This window comes from Columba livia, chromosome 8 (assembly GCF_036013475.1).
Source record: "Columba livia isolate bColLiv1 breed racing homer chromosome 8, bColLiv1.pat.W.v2, whole genome shotgun sequence".
Classification (NCBI taxonomy): Eukaryota; Metazoa; Chordata; class Aves; order Columbiformes; family Columbidae; genus Columba; species Columba livia.
The window spans coordinates 17,120,945-17,142,140 of record NC_088609.1 but is presented as its reverse complement, the minus strand read 5'-3'; the positions used below and the strand labels follow the sequence as shown (position 1 = coordinate 17,142,140).

Sequence of the window (21,196 nt, the reverse complement as noted above, 5' to 3'; positions counted from 1 at the left end):
GAAGTGAAGCCTTCATGTTTTACTCATCGATGTACTAGTTACAAAGTGAAACCTGAAAACTTTTTAAGTAGATACTTCAGATTTATTGAAAGTTAGTAAAGCAGGCACAGAAACTCTCAGATTTATGTCGGATCAGTAATGAGCATAAAGTCCCATCCTCGAGAACTGCGCCTCTTCACTTCGACCACTTACTACTGAAAAGGGAGAAAACTTAAATTACATGCAAAGCGACTGAATATACAAATCATAGTGACGACTAAATCCTGCAGTCACTTGCTAAACTGAACTAATGCTTAAGATTTTAAGAATCGCTCCATGCTTCAAGATATGTCTACATCAATTCTGAAAGAACAGGGCAGGATAACTGCATGTACTGACTAGGAAAAGGATACGTGTGACTTTAACAGTAAATAAATAAAAGGAGAGATTTCTCCTTCCTACTCTACAGAGAATATATTAGTGATTGGTAGAACTGAAGGTTATTCTACCTGAGTCCAAGAGCTGTTAATTTTCAGATTCTTTTCCAAAATAAAAGACAGAAAAAGTCTAAAACAAAGTTTAGTAACAAAGTTGGTATACCATGAATACTTAGAAATAGAAGTGAAAATATTTGTATGTATCTATATATATATACATGACCTGATATTTAATGACACAGATTGTGTTAAAATAACATTCTCAGCCCTTTGTTGCTGCTCATTTGTTTGCAAAAAACTAGAATAAAGTATTTGATGGCAAAGCTAACCTATTCAGCATAAGATAAATACAGAGAACAGACACATACAATGAGTACAAAATGTGCCCCAAAAAATTAAATAGGTGTTCTTACGTTCTTCTTAAGATATGTAAAAGCTAAATTTGAATTATGGCTGTAGTTAAAATCCATGTAACATTATACGTAGTAATGTTCCCATTTGTTTTGTAGTAGGAGAAAATACCACAAATACTCTGTGTTTAGTGTAGGAAATATTGCAGAAACATAAATATGTGCAAAGGCCAGGTGTATAAATTCTAACTGTGATGAAACTCTGCTAAATAATACAGGTTCAGGATACATGGTGGATAATATAAAGAGGAATCTTGTACAACATTTTTATGCTGAAAACTCTAATTTTTTCCTCCAAATATGATTACAGCTCTTCCTTGAGTTAAAAAAATATATATATACCATATGAGAACTTTACACGAGACGTCAATATGTTGCCTACTTCTCTATAATAAAAGAAATTAATCACTGGCTACAGAACTCTGACCTGGTATAAGTGCATGTAACTTTGCTTTCCACCCATTTACACCCGCTAAGGACTTGGCTTTTAAAACACATATGAGTTGCTCTAGTAGCTAGAATTTATAAGGGCTGAGTCTGTCTGTCACCAAATGGTGAAGTCTGGTCGCACACCCTGGAAATCATTGACAGTAAAAGACCGTGATCGTCTTCTAAGGGTCGGACGACTGGGATTTCTCCCCTTAACCAAATTTAAATAAAGATCAGATCTTAGGAAGCGTGGGTAGCTGTCTTGTTCCATCAGCCTGTAGACTGTGTTTTGTGCAGCATCAAAGGTGGTGATGACGGGCTGTTCAATATTCTGACTTGTGACTTCTTTGGTTTGAAAGTCCAAATTCACCTGGAGAATAGGGAAAAGTGTATTCTTTAACATACATTCATGGATTCCCTGTGTTATTATCCATAGCAATAATACTGTGCTTTGATGAAAGTCTTTTCTGATAAGAGGACTTTGCATCTCCGATACAATGGGATGTTAGTACCACAGAATTAGTTTGTATGTTCATGTCCAGTAATGCCTGTCATAAAGTCTTGATGATGTGTCACTGGTACAATGGAAAAGTGGTAAAACAGAAGATAAAGTCTGACATTTGACTAAAAGTAACTTTCTAATAGTGATCTTGGAATAGTTGCAGCTGTCAGGCTTTGCAACACCAGACTAATACTGAACTCCCCCTGTTCTCATTTAGGATTCAGGCACAACTTTGTCTCATTAGAATATGTTAGTGAATACTTAACATTTCTGATTTCTGTGTAGAGTGTTGGTAGTAGGAAGGTGAGAAAACTTTAATAAGTAAAATATTTAAAAAATATTGTAGTGGGTTTCTGGAGGTTTTAGATAGGAAGAAGCATATCAAAATTACAATGTATTCCGTGTACTGCTGCATTCATTCTGGGAAGATTTAATTAGTAGGAGAATTTTATTAAAATGTCAGGCACTGAGTTAAGCATGCTGTTCTGAATAATAGAATATATTTTTAAAATTGTTGATCCAGCCAAAAAGTGACTTCTATAAATGCTGTGTTTCCCTCACTGAGATACACCTGTCATTTCCATAAAACTGATCAGAACAAATAGTTTAGATCTAAGAACTGAAGAGCAATTAATTATGACAAAATGGTCCAGTCATCAAGCCTAAGACTTTATGATCCTATCAAACTGTATGCTCAGAAAGTTGTGTACAAAAGAGCTCTGCTGGACAAGAAGTTAATCAGAGAGAAGATGCAAGGTCCAGAGCTGTGTGGTCTGGAATGAGATACTGTTGGCAGGTGTCAGTGAGTCAGGTGACCCCAAGGAAGGAAGTCTCACCAAATCCAACTGCTGAAGGTGAACCCCAGCACCCACACTACATGCACCAAATCAAAAGTATGACAGATAAAGAAATTGTTACGTTACTGTTAGTCCAAAGTAGAACTTCCACATGCTGTCCCCTCCCTCGCTTTCCTACTGCTCACCTTTTCACTTACATAAATCTTGTAAGCATTGACAGACTCAGTGCTTGATACCCTTCCATAACTGCTCATAGATTGACTGTTTGGCAATGACAGGCTCTACCTCTAACAATTCAGGGGGTTTCTTTTTGTGCAAGGTCCACCCCAAAGACATGCAGCAGGGAAAGATATAAAAAGAGACACAAGTCTTTGAAAGTTGGCATTTCCTAGGAAAAGCAATCTGAATCTTAAGTATAATCTATGGGTATTACAGATGGAAATTGCACCGTTTTGCAATCCTTCTCTTAAAATGAGAATTACATCCTTTTCATCCTTGTTATGGGCAAGGAGCAGTTAGTGTTTAACTCTTGCTATTCTGACAAGTAATAATAATAATAAAATACAGTGGAAAAGGAGTTTTGGCAAGTGACATTTGCTCAAACTTGATAGAATTACAGGAAATTGTAAGTCCAAAAGACCTACTGAAGAGGCAGTTTGTGATTTCAGTTAGAATTCCATCTCCTGACCTGTTCATCTCCTCCCTAGAGCAGGAAAGATATTCCTTTTGCTTGCACTATTATGGTAATATAAAAAGGCCTTAGTGTTGGTGAGGATTGACATATCAATATATTTTCGTGTATGTGTTGGCAGTAACATACATGAAAATATGCATTTATAGCAAGGGGGAAGTGGGTCAATCAAGAAAAGTCCATGTTAAAACAAAACTATTATTTTAAAGGACATGTATAATAGTTTCTTCCAGTTTATTTCAGTCTTCTAGCTAATTTAAAACAAAGGCCTCTGTATCTGAGGTATGTAATAATTTCATAGATAATTACTGGTTTAAGAGAAGGGGAAAATAAGCCTTTTGTTCTGTTTAAAGAAAGACGTTACTTTTTCACAAATGCTAGCCAATAAGTCAGTGACTACATGATTAACTGTTACCCCTGCTTCTGGGCATGTGCTTCTTAAAAGCAGATTTCATCAGTGGCAGTTGTGTCAAATACTATATACAGTGAAGAACATTTTTACTGTACCTCTTTTGGAGCATCCTTCTGTATGAATGTTTCATAAATGGTCTTAGCTTTTGGCAAAAGTTCATGTGCAGTTTTGCTTTTCTTGTAATCCTCGCAAGCTATCCAGAACTCGATGTTCTCCTCACTAAACTCAGTTTTCAGAAACTTCATAAAGGCGTCCAATCCAGCTACAGAAGGGAATGTTGAATTGCATTAAAAAATTTATCCTTATCAGGCAGTTACTCTTACACACTCTGCAAAGCAACAAAAGAGGTTGTGCTCTCTTTGAATTACATCACGTTATAGATAATTATTTTGAAATAGAAAAGGTTTTAAAATAGGTGCAGTTCTGTCATTATGATCCTGAATGCTGTAACTCCCATTACAGAATACTCAGCATCTGTAAAAATCCACTATCAAGATCTTGTGAGTTTAGAAACAGAAGCAATCAAAACATGTGGACGTATGTGGAAGTGATTAACTTTACTGAGGTTGAAATCAATTTAGGTTCACCAAACCACTGTTTGAATCTTTGCTCATACTGTTCTCCAGTAGCAATTTAAAATGAACGGCTTTTAGCATGGTTACAATTCGCTTTATCCTATTGTTATTATGCTGAAGATATTTTCTTTCCCAAGCACGCGTAATCTGTGTGGAAGTAATGCGATTGTACTGATGTCAACTGTTCAAGGAACAGATATGAAAAGCACATAGTGTCCAGCACTGTAGCTGGATCATACATGTGTCCCTCCACAATGGAAGGAGGGACATATGTGCATTTGATAATTATGTAAGCAACAGGCCCTTTGAAGTGAAGGACAGCTTTGATCTTATCACTCTTTTAGAAACAAACTGTATCAAAAGAGACAGAGTCTGTTCTGAAGTACATAGAACGTTTTCATTTATAAGATTTGCTCTTGCAGTCAGGAATATTTGAGCAATATTCAGAGGAAATTCTACTGTTTATTGAAGAAACTTCTTGCTGTCTGTTATATTTCTTTGTTCAAGAAAATATGAAACTTGAAAGCTATTTTTAACTATTTTTGGTAGTTGACAGCATGCTGTAGCCTAAGTACATGAGGAGAGCAGAACACATGCTGCTATAAATGACTCATCATACTCAGTTTAGGTAACTGCCAGGTCTATATAAGAGCACAACTGGATTTTATAATTTTCCATAATTTCCATAATTTTCCATCAATTTTCCACCCTAACAGTCTGCATGGAAAGGAAAAAAGCTACTAACCTTTCTCAGAAAGCAGTTTGTCGAAAGATTCTCCCCATTTCAGTGCTTCTTCAGGAGACACACTGCTTAAACAGAAAGTGGTTTTGAAGAATTGTACATATTGTGTATTTATGAAGCTGTTGTAACATGTTATCTGTGTTACCATTAATACTCAGGACTGTTTCACAGAGCCTTTGATTAGATCACATTACTAAAGGAGCTCATTCTCGTAGGGACTTCAGAAACATTTGGTTTAATTTTTTTTCCTGACATTTTTCTTGCAGACTTGTACATTTTTCCCCATTTAAAAAGAAATAAACAAACAAAAAGTTGTGCATGCTAGTAATCTTTAAGGGACTTGAGATAGATCAGTATGGTAAAACTCATAAGGGGACCAGATCAGTCACTTAATTAAACTTAAAAAATACTCTTGCAGAGATGTGGTTTTCAATGCGCTCGGTCTGAGGCTGCATTATCACAGTCTATTTTTAGTGAAATACGGGAAATTCTATAGCCTGAAGACAATGTTCTAGCAATATGGTTTAGGTGATAGTCTTATAGGGTAATATCTCGCATAGCCTGGTTTGTTTACCACAAGCATATTTCAAATGTCATGTTATTCTGAGACACTGTGCTCCATTTATACAACTCCACATATTCTTCATCAAATATGTCAAATTGCACATATTTTACTTTGTTTTCAAATATTCTGCCCTAGAGAACAATGCTGAAAGGAAAAAAGAACATCCTACCTTGTTCACACAAATACAATTTTGGAGAAATATTTTTTGGGTTTTGTATAGATTAATCCTGAATGCACACCTGGACAGTACTTTGATTTTTTAGTAGACTAGAACTGGAGTGAGCTTGGAGATGTGTTGTAGCATGCTAGGACTTAAGTTTCAAGGCTGAAGGTGAAGTCTATTTTTAATGTGTGCTTTATGACTACTAATATTTAGAATCATTTTCATTTGAGGGCAATGCACAGTACACTGAAAGTATCAATAAGCAACTTGTCCAGAGTTAGTTGGTTAGAACAACTTCTTATGGACCGAACAATTTTTCAAGATGACTCCTATCTCTGCACAGAGACTTGCTGTTCTGTTACCCAGTTCACATGGTATGGGTTATCTTGGCAAAATCTGTAAGCACATGAAGTTCAGATGAAAGGAAATTCCAGTTGCTTTGGGAAGGAATTTAAGCCAGTAATGATCTTGGTTTTGCACAAAACTAAAAGAAGGATTATTTTTTTTTTAATAGGTGTCATGTCTCCTAGCTGAAGTCATTGCTTAGAGGAATGAAATTCTTAACCAGGGAGAGACAAACAGTGCTTGAGAGGTACAAAAGCTGGAGAACTGAAATTCAAGAAATGAATGTAGGCCAGTAAAGTAGGGGGATTATGGACTTGAGGAAAATGAGACCTCACTCCCTTACACAATTTTTTGAGTTATAAAAAGTACAAAAAAGTGCAGTTCTCTGAACTGTGTGCCCTTGTAAGTCTTGGAACAGTGGGTTCCTATAGCTACAGAAATAAACTTGGTCACAGTGAAAGATAAACCCTGATGGCTTTAGACATCACACACAGTCCACAATTGCACCGAATGCTGGAGAGGTTCTTTGCTGGGTTTGGAAACTCCTAGTGTGAATTTCTGATTTTCCTTCATAAACTACATTAACCCAGTAGCTTCACAGGTTCCCAAGACTTGGGTGCAGCAATGAGTTGCTGCAATAACAGACAGAAAACAAGATTTATTCAGCTTTGCCACTTTCTAAAGGTGAGAAGAAAAACAGGTCATAGGCATTTCCACTATCACCACACTGTCCATCTGCATTGTTTGGTTCAGTTCTGTTTCTATTTATGTTAGTTAATATCTCTGTGAAGAATGGAAACCATAAAAACTAAGTAAATCGCTGAAATTCTAAATCCCAAACTATTATTTCACTTTATGATTTGAAAAAGGTAATTTGCCTTTTTTCCATTTTATTTTCCACTGAAAATAATCTTCATCTCTTTCTATAGATATAATAATAGAGAAGATCAGTACTTTGTATGAAATACCCAAGGGTAATCAGGGTAGTACTGTCTGCATACAGGTGAAATGGGGGCTGTGCTTTCTCTGTTCAGATCTTAGCATGGTTTTACACTTTGACAACCGAGACACAGAAAAACTATGTTCTCAGCATTGTTTCACCTTTTGTTCATCATGGCAAGGACTGGTATTTCTGAGTGAATGTAAAACCATTGAATTAAGACTACTGCCAGCAGCAAAACAAAAGAGAAAAAGTCATGAAACTGCCTATGAGTGTGGAGTGAAAAGTCTTCCAGATCATGAAGACATCATTCTGTCATTTTGATGGATGTGATATTTGGACATGTGAGCAACAAACATTGCCTAATTTTCCAGATGCACAGGTGCAAGTGTTTAGATATCCATTTCTCAGCAACTTTTTCATGAGCTCTAGAAACAGAGTTTGCGTCTTTGTGCAACTTCTACCATGTGTTCACAGTTATTATATAGTAAGGGGTTGCAGAAGCAGTTCTGGTCACAGCAGGCATCTTGGTCCCGAAGACGGTAACTGCTTAAACAAGGTTCATCAAGCTTAAGAGGACAAAAGAGCATGGAAAACACTGAAGTGTTCTGAAGTGATGGAAAGAAAGGGGCAGCAATTTTTTTCAGCCATGGAGTTGCAGTACTTCATGTGTTCCTTCTTTTCTGTCAAGACCTACAACTGCAATTCTTAATTTATCAGTGTAATCCTGGTACCCTACTGAAGTCAGGAACTAAGCTCTTAGTAAAGTCAACAAAACCAAGATTTAACCTGGCATCTTCATGAGAAATAGTATAACAGGGACAATATTACAACAGTGTTTAAACATCAGTATCTGAATTTTGGAGACGAGGGTGTTCAAACAATTACTGTAATTATTGAGGAACTATGCATTCATTATTTGACTTGCATCTGGCATTTGTACATCACTGAATTATTTGGAAAACCTGCTTTCCAAGGAGCTGTGTGATTTCCCCAGAATCAGTAATTTGTCAGCTACATTTCTGATTTGATGCTTGCTCACTATATTCAGTGAACTAATAAAAATACTGTTGGCATGAGTGAAGGTTTAAATGTCTCTGCAAGCGTATGGGGAATAGTCCATGCTTCATTGTGTGAAAACACTATTGGTGAGATACCTTGATGCATATCAGACAATTCTATAGTGTTTGTATGCTTGGGTTTGATTGCTAGCTTTTAAATTAAATAGATCTTGAAAGTGTTATTCTCTGCCACATCTGAATGCACACACACAAATGCAGGAAATGTTCTGAGTCACACAGGCACTTCCTGAAAGGAATCCCCATGACTCCATCTTTTACAATGCTTACCTTGCTGCTTTTGTCAAGTTTCCAGGTTTGCCAGGATGATCACCTTCATGGAATTCAGATTTCTGCAGGAGAAGGCTCAGCCTGTTTCTCTTCTGCTTAGCTCTGCAACAGAATTAGGGCAGCTTTAAAAGCAACCTTGTTGCAAGTTGTGGGTTTGTTGGTTTTTTGTTTTTTTTTTTTTTTTCAAACACTTCCTTTGACTAATATCTCTGCTTCTGCATCATAGATCCCCCTATGTTCACTTACAGTAATGCTGATGCCACTTCTCCTGCATTTATTAGTCATATTAATGCTTATTTTCTTTATAGCTTAGCACGAATTTACATACGAATTTACACTGGCAAAGAGAAAAAGATATATTTTCATTTTCAGTATCTTTTTCACTTGCTTTAAAGATAAAGGGGTGAAAATTCACATTAGAGAACATAAACAGTTGGCTCAGATTCTTCCACTTTTAATGTTCCGCAAAGAAAAAGGAAGTATTGTTTCCTGTCATTTGAAATTTTTAAAAAGAAACTTTCCCAGATCATATTCAGGCTTTAAAGAAGCATTTCCCAGAACTTCTTGAAACCTCCCTGTCCTATTTTCTTAGTCTATTATTTGATTTGGGATTTTGTTCTTAAAAAATATTTCTGTGATGAATTAATATTTTATTTATACAATTCCCAGGCTTGTAGTTCAAGAGTTTTCATATATATCAGTCAAAAATGAAATGATACGTCCCCTAAATTCATACCCACAAACTATGTTAGAAGATTTCTCTATGTAAACAGCACACTCAGAGTGTCAGCATGACCTTAAACTTACCCAGACTTGCCTGATTTATGTGGCTCTTCTTTAATTGCTGGTTTCATGATTTTGTAATAGGCTTTATCCTTTGAAGCAGAAATGTTTAGTTGGGGGAATAAGAGAAGTGGGTTCTCCATCTTCCTCTAAAAAAGCTTCCCAGTTTCAGAAAAAAATGTTTCTTTTATTTCCTGGCAGCAGCTGGTGTTGGTGATGTGCTCAGGAGAGCTCTCGCATGCTGTGTCGGGCTGGCTGGTCCCCACTTGGCCACAGAGCAGTCTCCAGAGCAGGTGGTGGGAAGAAGGAGGTTCTCCACCTTCAGTGCCGCTGCAGCTGCACATACCCGGGACTTGAAGTCGAGTTCTGGTTTTACAGTCGTCATTTGGGGAAGTGAGATTGCAACTTTGCAAAATGGACGTTGGCTTACACGGCTGTTGGCAGAGAACGACTCTGAGTTTCTGCTTGTGGAACTTGATATTTTACTAGAATTAGGATAATGCCATCATTTTCCCCCAAACACCTGTGAGAAGTGTATATAGTTTGCATAAAATTAACTCAAATGGGAATAATTTTGTATAAAATAGTAAGCAACATTGTCTTAAACTCTTAAAAGAATGTTTAACTGACATCGAAGTACCCTCTACAGCCTCAGATGCCATAAACTGGACACAGTATCAGTTTCACCTACAGAATGCTAACTTGAAACTCAGTGTTCTCAAAGTCTCCTGCAAGAGCCAGGTGAAGCTGTGGTTGATCAGGTATTTTGTAAGTGCAGATTTTAATTTTTGCACCATTTTTCAGAGATGATGAGCACCTCCTTCTAATTTCAAGTTTTTCCACTTAAGGCTCCTCCTTTAGATCTTCTATTTGTGGCTTTGTTTTCATTTACAGTGTCCAACCAGGATAAGAAGTTCTTAATTCATCACAAAAATTTGTGAGGTTTTTTTTAAATTATTTTTTTATTTTGACAGTAAATAACCCAAAATTTCTCATTTCAGTTTGCATAGTGTAAAAATGTAGGCTGATCAGCACAAGTTACCTCTTCACATACAAGCTTGACGTCAATTAAGTTTCTCATTCTTAAGCAGAATTTGTGTTGGAGATGTCATAGGAACAATACACCTACTAAAGGAACCTCTTCAGTGTTAGCTGAATGATGGGCTGGAAAAGATTAAAATTGTGCATTAGTTAATTGATTAAGAATTAAATAGACCTCATTTTTTAATGCTAATACCTCATTTTGATTATTCAGGTAAGACCCTGAGCCTTGGGGAGAAGATGTGACCTCATCACATTCCCACAATTTTGTCCAGATCTGTGCAATTACTACAACACAGATAAGTTCTGGTGAGAGTCCCACAATGGCCTTTTCCTTGTGGCTTGTGGAGCTGAGGAGGATGTGAGTTACTAAGGTTCAAAAGAACTAAAAACAAAACAAAACCAAAAACAAACAAAAACCAAAAAACCCCACCACACCAAAAACCCCTGCTGGGACTCCAAATTCCTGAACTATAACAAAAAAAAATGTTATTTGTTGTGATTATTTTTTAGGAGATAAAAAACGAAAGAAAACTCACATGTATTACATGTATGATGCAGATTTTAAAATCAGACTGCATGGGAAATGTTTAATGCAAATCTGCCTTTTATGACTCAAGGACCTTAAAGAAGCATGGTTACGGTTTCAAACTGCATTTTCAGTTTCAGAGCTTATAAATTACATCCTGCTTATTGTAAACTGGATTTAACCATAGCTGCTTCAATAATATATTCTGTCTTTTACCAATAAGTTAATAAATACAGAATTCATAATTTCATTTTACTTTTCTGCAGTGTTAGTCATGTGATTTTTTTTTTCCCACATATTGTGTGTATGTAATACTGTCTTTGTTCATCTGCCATAGTTTGGTCACCTGGTGATTTCAGTTCCCAGCAAACGTGATTAATTGTAGCCTTAATAATTCATATAAGCTGATTTAAGAAAGATTTGTAGCATGAAACATCACTCAGAAATGAATTATAGTGGCCTTGCCACTACATCATGTAACTTAGAGATGGGTGTGACCCGTTGTACCATCTCTTTCAGCAGCCACTAGCAATGGGCTCTCCCCAGTGTACGCCTGAATGGCTTCTCCAGTCCACTTTTAAATGACTCTAAAGCAACAGCTGTTATGTCTTAGGTGCTTGAAATATTACTGTAACTATGCTGTGACAGTAATATAATTCCTGAATGCACCAACCTTCTGTGCAGCTCCTGAGAACTCATTTGGAATTATTTCTTGGGGGTGGGGGAAGGTGGGGGGTCGGAATAGGGAAGGAAGGGAATAATTACAAACAATTTTTTTCCCCCCATTAATACAAATCTAGACCCTGAAGTAGCCAAATTGCATGAAGGTCAGTCTATATTTTGTCAGGAATGGTGCTGGTGCTAGTAAGTATTTCTGTTTTGCACTGCAGGCTACAGTAGTTATAGCAACAGTATTAATGACCCTATAAATGCTTCTGGGCTGTTTTGTATACTACACAGTGACGATATAGGAAAATGAATAAGTTATTTTAAGCCAGAAAAAGCAGACCCAGAGACCCAGGCTGTTATGTTGATGACACAACTAGAGACCAAGAAAGCTCTAAAGAAATTTGGGGTGAGATCCAAATGTCCTGATTCCCAACCATTTCTCAACTACTGAAATGTGTTCGCAAATCTTTTGGGAAGGAGGCTAGGGATTTTGAAGCCCTCAAATCAAGATAATACCTGCAAAGTGAGAGCAATATTGACTTAGTGATTTATTACTTGTAGCAAAGAATAAATACATTTTTCAAGAGCTTTCATAGTTAGATCAACAGAATATGTATTTTCAAAATGATCTTTATGTGACGAAGAAAGCAAAATTTAGTAGATCATAAAGTGCAGGAAGTTCCCTGAGGTGATGTCCCAATCTCTTTGGGCTTATTCCTCTGGTGTCTGCACTGGCTCCTGTTAGTGTTTGATAAGGTTCTCTCACAGGTGATGGTAAAGTTGTGCTGGACTTGTGTAGATCCAACAGCTGCCCTCTGTGCAAGAAATAGAGACTGATACTATTAGCAATAATGACATTGTATTATACACTGAATGTGCTATATTTCTTTTTTAAAGGTAAGCACTGAAAAATTCAGATGTTGTATTCAGCTGTATACAAGTGAAGCCCTGGTAGAGCAGTTCAGCTCAGCACAAAGTACTAGAACATAGTGAGAAGTTCTCCTGTGTTAGAAATCCCTCCACATCTTCCTTCAAACTGTTTTTGCTACTTGCCAGGTAAGCGTAAACTTTGCCTCCTGTTGTGTCCATGCTCATGTTCTAGCACTGACTGGGCTTCTCCACAACTGAGTTCTGCCATTGTTCTCATTCAAATCCAGTTTTACCAGTATAGCTTTTGTGGGGTTGTTTGTTTTGGTTTCTGCTGAGGCAATATTCATATTTGTGGGAGGGAAAAAAAGCAACACAGTCTCTTTACTGTTCTGTGAAGAATAAGCACGGAAGGAAGCAGGAGCTGAAAAGATGTATTTCCTTAGTTCTTAGAGTTGAAAATTAAAATTACATGTTCTGAATTAATTTGGCTTTAAGAAATCTGCTGCTTTTCAGTAACCCCTTAACAATTTATCACTTAATATTTTTTATTCGTTATTGGGAACCATAATTGGACTTACAATTTTATAGCAATGTGACTAAAAGATAGAGTTGTTTTGTTCATCTTCAGGTTAAACAAAAAAAAAACATTTTTTCTTCATGAAACAATACTAAAAGGAGAATACTTTTACCATAAATCTTAAGTAGAGGAGCTTGCAGTCTGCTAAATCAGTGGAATTCTTCAGTGGTTCACTTAAGAGATTCTTACTAGTGGAGGAACTTGGCATGTGGGATATTTTGGAGTTAGTGGAAGAGAAGCATTATAACACCTACACACAGTACACATTATGAAACCTCCATTTTCTTGCTGATGTTTAAAAGGAAGGAAGCAAAATTGCATTTCTTCAGATATGGATCATTAACAACAGGAACATAATGCTTTGCATTCAGAGTCTGTAGGTCTCGAAGGTTTTGTGAGGCATCTGTGATGAAAACTGAATCTCGGTTCAGGCTTGGAAATCTCTGTAGCTTCTGCAGAACTTCTGCTGTGGAAAATGTTTACATCTGTGCTAAACTAAATACATTTATTTTGTCTTTTGAAAAGGTCAAAATAAGAAAGTGAGTCTGCAAAGTTCTCAGCTGTGTTCACTTCCTGCCTGCCCCGGGGTTCTATGGCCAGCATCTCTGATTAGTGCTATTTACATATTACATACATCACTGCCACAATTAATCTACAGGAAGTGGGTTTCTCAGCTGAACCACGTAGTGTTTACAATTGGTTCTCCACATGGGCATAACAATGACATCACCGCTCGTTAGAAAATTGCATTTTAATGACCACCTTCCGGAAGCGCTCACCTAGGACACTCACACGTATTTTAAATTGAGGGGTTTTTTTAGTGTGGTATTCACAGGAAATGTTGAAGGCAGGAATGTTCTCTAAATCTTCCCCAAAATATCCTACTGGAGTTGTGCACTGTATGTATATCTGTCTTACAGAAACCTAGAGAGCTTCCTCACATGACAACCTACTTTTTTTTCTAAGAGAAGGATTTTATCAAGCCATGCTAACAGTGCAAGCAACAACAAGTATCTGGCTGAGTGTTTCCTGGTCCTCCTGTAAAAGGTGTGGGAGAAGAGCATGGAGAGACTATCACTTTAGTCACACACGAGGGCCTGTTTTACATCAGAACTGAGTCCACTATAACTGAACTATGGTGTGGTTTAAGCCAAACCATCGTGTTGGATGTCAGGCACATCCTCACTCTGCTTTTCCAGTCAGGTGATTCGGGAATACCTTGGGGATGCTGCAGCATGGGTTGAGCAGTTGTTGTCAAACCTCCCAAATGCAGAACTAAGGAGGCTGTTAGGAGCACTTCACATTAGAAAGGCAGCTCTGGAGGGAGCAGGGCTACCCCAGGGCTGGGAGAGCTCTCCAAACAGGTTTTGAAGGTCACATCTAGGTGTTTAGGAAGAAATGAGGCAGGACCTAAGAGCTTAGGCACACTTGATGTCTGCAGTATTGCATCTTGTGCTCCCTCAGGATAATATGGTACTGATACAGATACACCTAATTCTGCCTATTTAAAGCACAGCTAAGATTTCTACAATAAGAATTTCTCTAGATTGTATGTAATTATGTTTTATTCATTGTTACTTCTTCCTGAAGGTACATTGTTCTGCTGTCCTGATTTAGGTGATGTAAATGGTCCTAGGATTTGCAAAGTAGTATGGTGGATTGCTCATCAGAGCAGTAAAAAAATAGGTACCAAAAAACTGAAAAATTAGTGTCTCAGTCCTCACTAAATATATAACTATATATGTGTGCGAATATCTAAATATTTTAAATTATCTTTTAAGCCAAGTCAAATTTGAATGAGTACGGAATCTTCAGAAGGACTGAGAAATTTTCCAGGAAGGTTCAGCAATTTTTTGAGGATTGAGAAAACCTGTATTATAAAATATAAGTTGGGGCAGTTTTATTTCTTAGATGATAAAAGTTTTGCAGTAGTAGATTCCTTCTCCTCCTCCCGGTTTGTTATAAATCATCTCTTCTGAGGAGGCGAACGTGAAGGAAGGGACACTTATCGTCACTGTTCACCAGCCAGTCATAGTCTCTCCTCTTCTTAGCTAATACCAGAATTTCCAACGAAAGTCTTCAGCTGACAAACATAAGGGTAAAACTGGCTTTCCCAAACCTGCCATCCAGTTTCCTCTTAAAATTTGCAAGAACCCTCAAGAAAAGCTTGCTGGTTACTTAGCGCAGCAATATGCAGAGGGCAGTGCGTCTTCATAAGCCTTCGGAAGAGTTTCAGGCTTAGTAAACGTAAAGCTCCACTCTAGAAAGGTACTTATGCATACATTAAGATTTCTTACATGACTGAAATTAATCTGATTAATTTTCTGTGTTGGATTGGAGGCTGTGTGATCTGGATGAGATCTGAGATATTTTGGGATGCAGGAGATGTGAGCAGCAACATAAGAAAGAATTGAACCTCCTTTTCACCCTGGACTCTAGTCTGCAGTACGGATTTTATAGATTCCTCACAGTCACTCTTGCCTCCTTTTCACCCTGGACTCTAGTCTGCAGTACGGATTTTATAGATTCCTCACAGTCACTCTTGCTGTCATGTTTGTGACCAAAGACCTTGCCATGCAGGCACTATCAATTTCTCAAATTTTTCTGGCTCTTAGCCTGGTCATGACATGCTTCGTTACTACAGTTTTGATTTTACACAGGCCTTAACTTTTGCAGCTATTGACTTTGGCAACCTCTGGTTTTCACACCAGCACCTAAACCTGATTCTCATCAGGTCCAATCTGCAGCTCCTGTCTTTCTTGTCTCAGTTTCTCTGTCACAGCTACAATAACTAGAATCACAAAAATAAGTTTTGCAAAGCTTGCCAAAAGTACTTCCTCAAAACAGAGGAAATGTGATATTTGCACTTTCGGTATGCACACCAGGAAGCAAGCTATTTTAGTCTCTCTGTTGAGTAAAAACAGGTGATCATTTATCAGGTTACACTGTCAATTTGATAAACATAAAATTCATAATAATTTTTATATTGGTGTGGTCACCAAATCTAATACAAATGTTTGATTTCATCTGTTGCAAATCAAGCTAGGTTGTCTGACGATAGAAACTGTTGGTCTGAAATGTGTCCTTGTGGCACGTATGAAATAATTTCCATTCCAACTTTCAGTGATCATGAGTCATTGTTTGTAATTCCTAGGGAAGGTCTGCAGGCTGCGTTACTTGATCCACAAGTACCTTTCAAATCCTGACTTTAGAGACTGTCTCTGAGGCTAAGAAAGACATTTTTTTTCCCAGAATACTCTCTAAGTTTAGAATCCTTGCTTCCTGATGACCCAGTCCTGGCAGTGTTGATGTGTCTTCCCCAGAGGATGGAAGGTGAGAATGGCCATATGTGTGTCCAGGTATTCCAGAGCCCAAATAAGGCACCTCAGCTGACGGGTTGACAGTGCAATGGCCACAGCTGTCCCAGTGCTCCCTCTGTTGGAAAAATTCGGACATGTCTTTTCTCCTTTCCTTCAAAAAAGGGGACATGAACAGCACCGGGTTTCCTGCAGTGAGCAAGTGATGGAGAGCCCCATTCCATCAGTTGTTGCTGCTCATAAACAGTTACCCTGGGTTGGGCTAGCTGTGGCCAAGGACAGGCAAACTTTGCTCCCTGGCCCGGCTTATTCTACTCCTTTTTTTATCTCCTTTTCCTTATCACGCTGTATCTTTTTTTCTGGAGGTAATTGAGTCACATCCTGTCCTGTTTAGGTGTTGCCCAAGGCTTAGAGGTGCAACAGCTGAATGTCCCACATGGGTGCACAGGCCCCAGGTTGACTGTTGTTCTGGGTTCAAGTTGGAGCTTGCAGTCCATGTTCCCTGAGGATCTACCTCGTGAGCTATAAGAGAGCTCATACATGAGCCAGGCCTTTCAGGCACCTCCAGTTTTGTGATCTGGTTCACACCAGTTCACCCTAAACAGGTGCCAGTATGTGACTCTGCAAACTCAGGCCATCAACTGTTTGTTTGAAGATTATCTGTATCAGAGAACCCTTCTGTCCCTGCAGAGAATGACCAAGATGCTCTTTCTACCTGCTCAGCCTGTGCATTTTCACTTCTGATGGATCTCTGCTTTGTAGAGCTGGGTGATCACACAGCAGTTTCCTGGTCATCCTCTTCCAGTGACAGCTCTGTCAGTAAGAAATCCCTGTTTGTGACAAGGGCATGCACTTTGGTTTTTTTTTGTTTCTGCTACTTTTTTGCAGGGCTGTGCAGACGTGGCAAAAGACACAACTGCTCCCTTGAAGTTTGCACCTTGAAGTCATTAGTTACTGAGTGCGTGCAGGAACCTGCATAACCTCAGTTGTAAAAAACAGGTGGACTTCGAGCTGGAGTCCTTTTCTGGCTGCAGAAGAATAATTTGTTGCTGCTTTGCCTCTGCACTCGCTATGCTGTATCCATTTAGCCAGAGTGACTATGATGGTTATCTGAGCAGAGCTGAAAACAGGGAACCCCAGCAAGCCCTTGGGGCAGATCCAGAGCAGACACTTCAAAGTAAAATCCCAGTCTTGAGCCCATAACATGTGAGGAAAAGCGTCTTGTGCACAGGTGAGCCTCTCTGAGGCTCCTGCAAAACGTGCTTCTTTTCAGGTGGCTTCTTTATCTGCACTTTCTGTTTGTCATCACTTGAAAGCAGTTTAAGCTTGTGTTAGGTCTTCCTCTAGCTAAGCATGATTTAATCAAATTTTAGCATAATAACTATAAAATGGTATTAAATTCAGTACAAACAAGGAAAAGCTCATGACTTTGGAGCTGGCTATGCTCAGACTGCACCAGGGAAGCTGTAGTTTGTTAGTCACCATCTTTCTGGGTGGGAGATGCTTCCCCTTTGCTTGAATGCCACTTGCTTTAGCAGACCAGCTGGTGCACCCTAAGATCACAAGTGCTAGAGATGTGAGACTGCCCTATGGTATTTCTTGACTCCGCCTAGCCTATGCAGGACTCAAACTCTTCAACAGAAGTTGCAGGTCAACAGTGTTAGTCACATGAAAAAAAATGGTTGCCCAGTGACCAATGTTCAGCCCTCAGTGTTTAATTGCAGCTAAATACCACAGTGATAACAGCAGGCTGAGTAAGTCCAGCCAAAGTTAGTTTTTTGAAGATGATGGAAACTTCTCATGTCTCAGCCCCACTAGGAGTGACTCAGTGGCTTTGTATGGACACTGTGTTGGGCATATGTGGACACACAAGAAACGAGTACTGGATCTCCCAAGATGGAAGGATACAGGGTTAAAGAGAGAAGGCCAAAGTGTGTGTAGGGCAGTGAGCCTTCAAATCACAAGCGTGTGGTGAAAACCAGCCTGAACAAAAGTGATGCTCAGTGGTGTCTATCTGCCCCATGACAGGCACCCAGCAGACTCTTGCCTCCTTGCTGTCCTTCTGTCAGCAGTGATAGTCTCTGTGCCATGACTTCCCCTTCCTTAGGAGACCTTGGAATTTTTCTCCTGAAATTTTCCTCTCACTGCATTAGCTGTGAGCTTTGGGAATGGAGGTGTGGGTGATGGATGCACACAGCTCCTGTCCCTGGCCTTAATGATCAACATTGTGAAAAAGTGTAAGGTGAAGCGGTCCCACATCATCTGAACTGACACTGAAAGAATGAGCAATAGGGCTGTGGCCTTGTAAAGCTCTGAGTAGGCTAATTAGCCAGGATGATGGCATGGCCAATTGCACAAGGTTGAATGTGGTTTTGGTACAGCTCTTTTGCTGGTATGTGCAGGAAGGAAGCATTCTTGATAGAAGTTAAGCTACTTCTAGGTCTTCCCTAACATGCCTAGTTGAGATTTCCTTTTGGTGGGATCAGATGCCACCTGATCCATAGAAAGGACACAAGACATCAAAGCTGTTCTTGCTTTGTGGGAGTGTTGGACCAGATCAGTTCTGCCTCTTTTCCAGCCTCAGTTTCTCTGTGATTCTGAATTCATCAAAGGACTCAAGAGGCACAAACAAGACATCAAATTGTCCCCAACAAACTAGAAAATTGTAGAGTAACAAACAGCACAACTACTAATGATCTTTGGCTCAATACAGCATAGCAACTGAGGAAGTTGTACCTTGGACTCCCAACCAGTTGGCTCTGGGACACACATTACAGGAGCTGCAAGTCCCTGGTACAAGGCGGAATGTACATGGCTCTGCCTGGACCAGATCCTACAGCTGCTGCTACTGTGTCTGAGTAATCAGCAGAGACACGTGTTTCAGGGAGCAGCTGTTGAACAGAAATCATGGAGGGTCATTTAGCTAAAATTAAAGCAGAATCAAAATATACAGTGTTTGCCAAAGCAGATGTTTTGCTGCCGGCAGGGCTGTGCTGTGCACACCAGCAGTGGGCACTCCAAGTCTATTATAGTGTCCACCCAGTGTCCAACCTGCATGGAGAGTGAGAGGCTGGAGAGGTGTCCCCAGTTGTCAGGGGAAGGCAGAAGTTCTGCCTTGTGTTAGAAGCCAGATTTCCTCTTGGTCTTAGTACTGCCCTGCAAACTAGCACCCGAGTAGAGTCTGCAGGTCATATAGGAGCTGGGAAGAAGGTTCAATGTAAAGAAAAAGGTAAAGGAGCTTTGATTTATTTTCTGAGACAGATGAGACAATTTTTTCCCTCCGTGTCACAGTCCTGAGCTGTTGTATTTTTCATGCTTCATTACAAGTGTTTGTAATTATATGAGTGGCTTCAGAAGCCAATTAAGCCTTCATTTGGCGGCTGCTCTGGATGCTGGAAGCCCTCCATTAGCCTGGGCTTCTGCCAGAGAAAAACACTACATTGTCTTTAACAACTACACCAGCTCCTATCTGCTTAATGTTGATTTTCCTATTAAGTTCAGCTAATACTTTTCTAATTGTGTGAGCTCGGCCAGAAGCCAGGCTGGGTGACTTTGTTGGTTGCTGCCTAGCCTGAATCAGGGATGAGCAAAACCGTCAGAAACACTTTACTGTGCACACGTTCAGTTGCATCTAAACAACATCTGTTCTACCCAAAACTGAGTTGAGTTTTTATTTGGGCCCTCCGTGTTTCTTCCCAAAGCAAGCAACCCCGAGTCAGGAGATCTGAATGCTAGAGAGCATACTTACCAGAGCACTGGAGGATGCCATGGAAATCAAAAGACAGCCCTTATCTCTGACAGCAGGCCACCAGAACGCACTGATAGCCACAGGACCACCTATGGTCACTGCATATGCTTGGACTGTGTAGATCTCCAGGTCTTATCCTGCTGACCTATTGGAACATTTGTGTTTTCAAGAATTTGTTCCTCTACTAAGACAGGATAAAGAAAATGATAAAGACTGCTAAAAATTTAGGTGTTTAACATAGGAAATAGAGTCTGGTAGGAAAATTCATTATTTTCTTGAGCATAAAAAACAAACGGCCATATGATAGTTTCAAAACATAATAAATCTTGGAATTCCTGGCAGTGAAATGTGCCTCCTGCTTAAGGTGTTTGGTACACAGAGAGGAAAGTTTAGAGAGCTTGAAATTAGCTGCAGCAGAACACTAGACATCCAAATGAGTCATTATTGTAGATGGTTTCCTGGTAGCATAAAGAAGCAAGAGGGAGCCAGGGCTATTTCAGAGCAAAGTTGAAAACACTAATTGACTTTTACTTACTGGGAAAGAAGATGTAGCAAGACAAATGGCTTTGTGGTTCAAATCATTAGAGACTGAGGAGAGAGCTACTGGGATTCTACTGGGCAGAAATGGCTGTGTTGGCATTGCTGTGAGCAATATGCACAATGCGCTTGTACAGCACAGGGGGAGTCAGAAGGACCATGACTGACATGGTATGGCCAGACAGAAAGCGAGGTGGTGGAGGGATGAGGCTGGAAACCTTCCTCTGGGCTGAGCAGCACTGCACAGCTTTTCCTGGGAAGGTCAGAGATGGCTCTGCCCATCTGAGCAGGCTGAGAGGGTAGACATGGTCTCCAAGCCCTGAGGGCGCTAATAGTCTTTAGTTACACCAACCACGCTCACCTGGGCTCACACACTGTGCTTATGAACCAGGAGCTCAATTTAAACTCAGGCCTTGGGCCCTACAGTCCTCTTCTGAGCTATGTTGTTGGTGGTTCTGTCTCTAAACCCATCTCCTGCTGCTCCTGATATAGGGCTCCCTAAATGTCCCCTGTCTTGATCCATCCCAGGGCTGTGGATGGACCATTAGTTGGTCCCGGTGCAGCCTGTCCTGCTCAGGTGCTGTGGGATGGTGCCGATCAGTGAGGACACAGTCTGTGCTGGGGTCATCCTCAGCTCCTGGCTTGTCCCCCTTTATGGAGCACCTCTGCTCCTGCTGTTTCCTAACACAGTGTGTTTTGCAGTGTGTCCTCTTGAGAAAATGACTGGAGGTCTGATAAGCAGCAGAGCGGTCACCAGACAAGCCTTAGTAGGAAGGAGCTGCTCTTTTA

At 39.6% G+C, this 21,196-nt stretch overlaps 2 protein-coding genes across 6 annotated transcripts in view; one reads left to right on the top strand and one right to left on the bottom strand.

Annotated features, from left to right (window-relative positions):
* The window catches only part of RGS4 (regulator of G protein signaling 4), a 50,313-nt gene that overhangs the window by 9,549 nt on the left and 19,568 nt on the right, over positions 1–21,196 (top strand). For 2 of the 4 annotated variants that reach the window (XM_021294305.2, XM_021294320.2), the window contains one exon: positions 12,256–12,414. The exons of the other annotated variants lie outside the window; for them this stretch is intronic. The gene's annotated coding sequence lies outside the window, so the exon portion shown is untranslated. The remainder of the gene's footprint in view (positions 1–12,255; positions 12,415–21,196) is intronic. 4 annotated transcript variants of the gene reach the window in all.
* Positions 61–9,621, bottom strand: RGS18 (regulator of G protein signaling 18). Of its 2 annotated transcripts, none has more exons than XM_021294294.2 (5): positions 9,144–9,621; positions 8,337–8,438; positions 4,978–5,042; positions 3,753–3,919; positions 61–1,625 (listed from the first exon to the last, which is right to left on the bottom strand). In XM_021294294.2, the coding sequence occupies exons 1-5, from the start codon at positions 9,260–9,262 to the stop codon at positions 1,371–1,373; spliced, it is 708 nt and encodes a 235-aa protein (XP_021149969.1). In that variant the 5' UTR covers positions 9,263–9,621; the 3' UTR covers positions 61–1,370. The 2 variants fall into 2 exon arrangements, with proteins under 2 accessions (XP_021149969.1, XP_005498870.1); XM_005498813.3 differs by having other exon boundaries at positions 4,978–5,039; positions 9,144–9,614.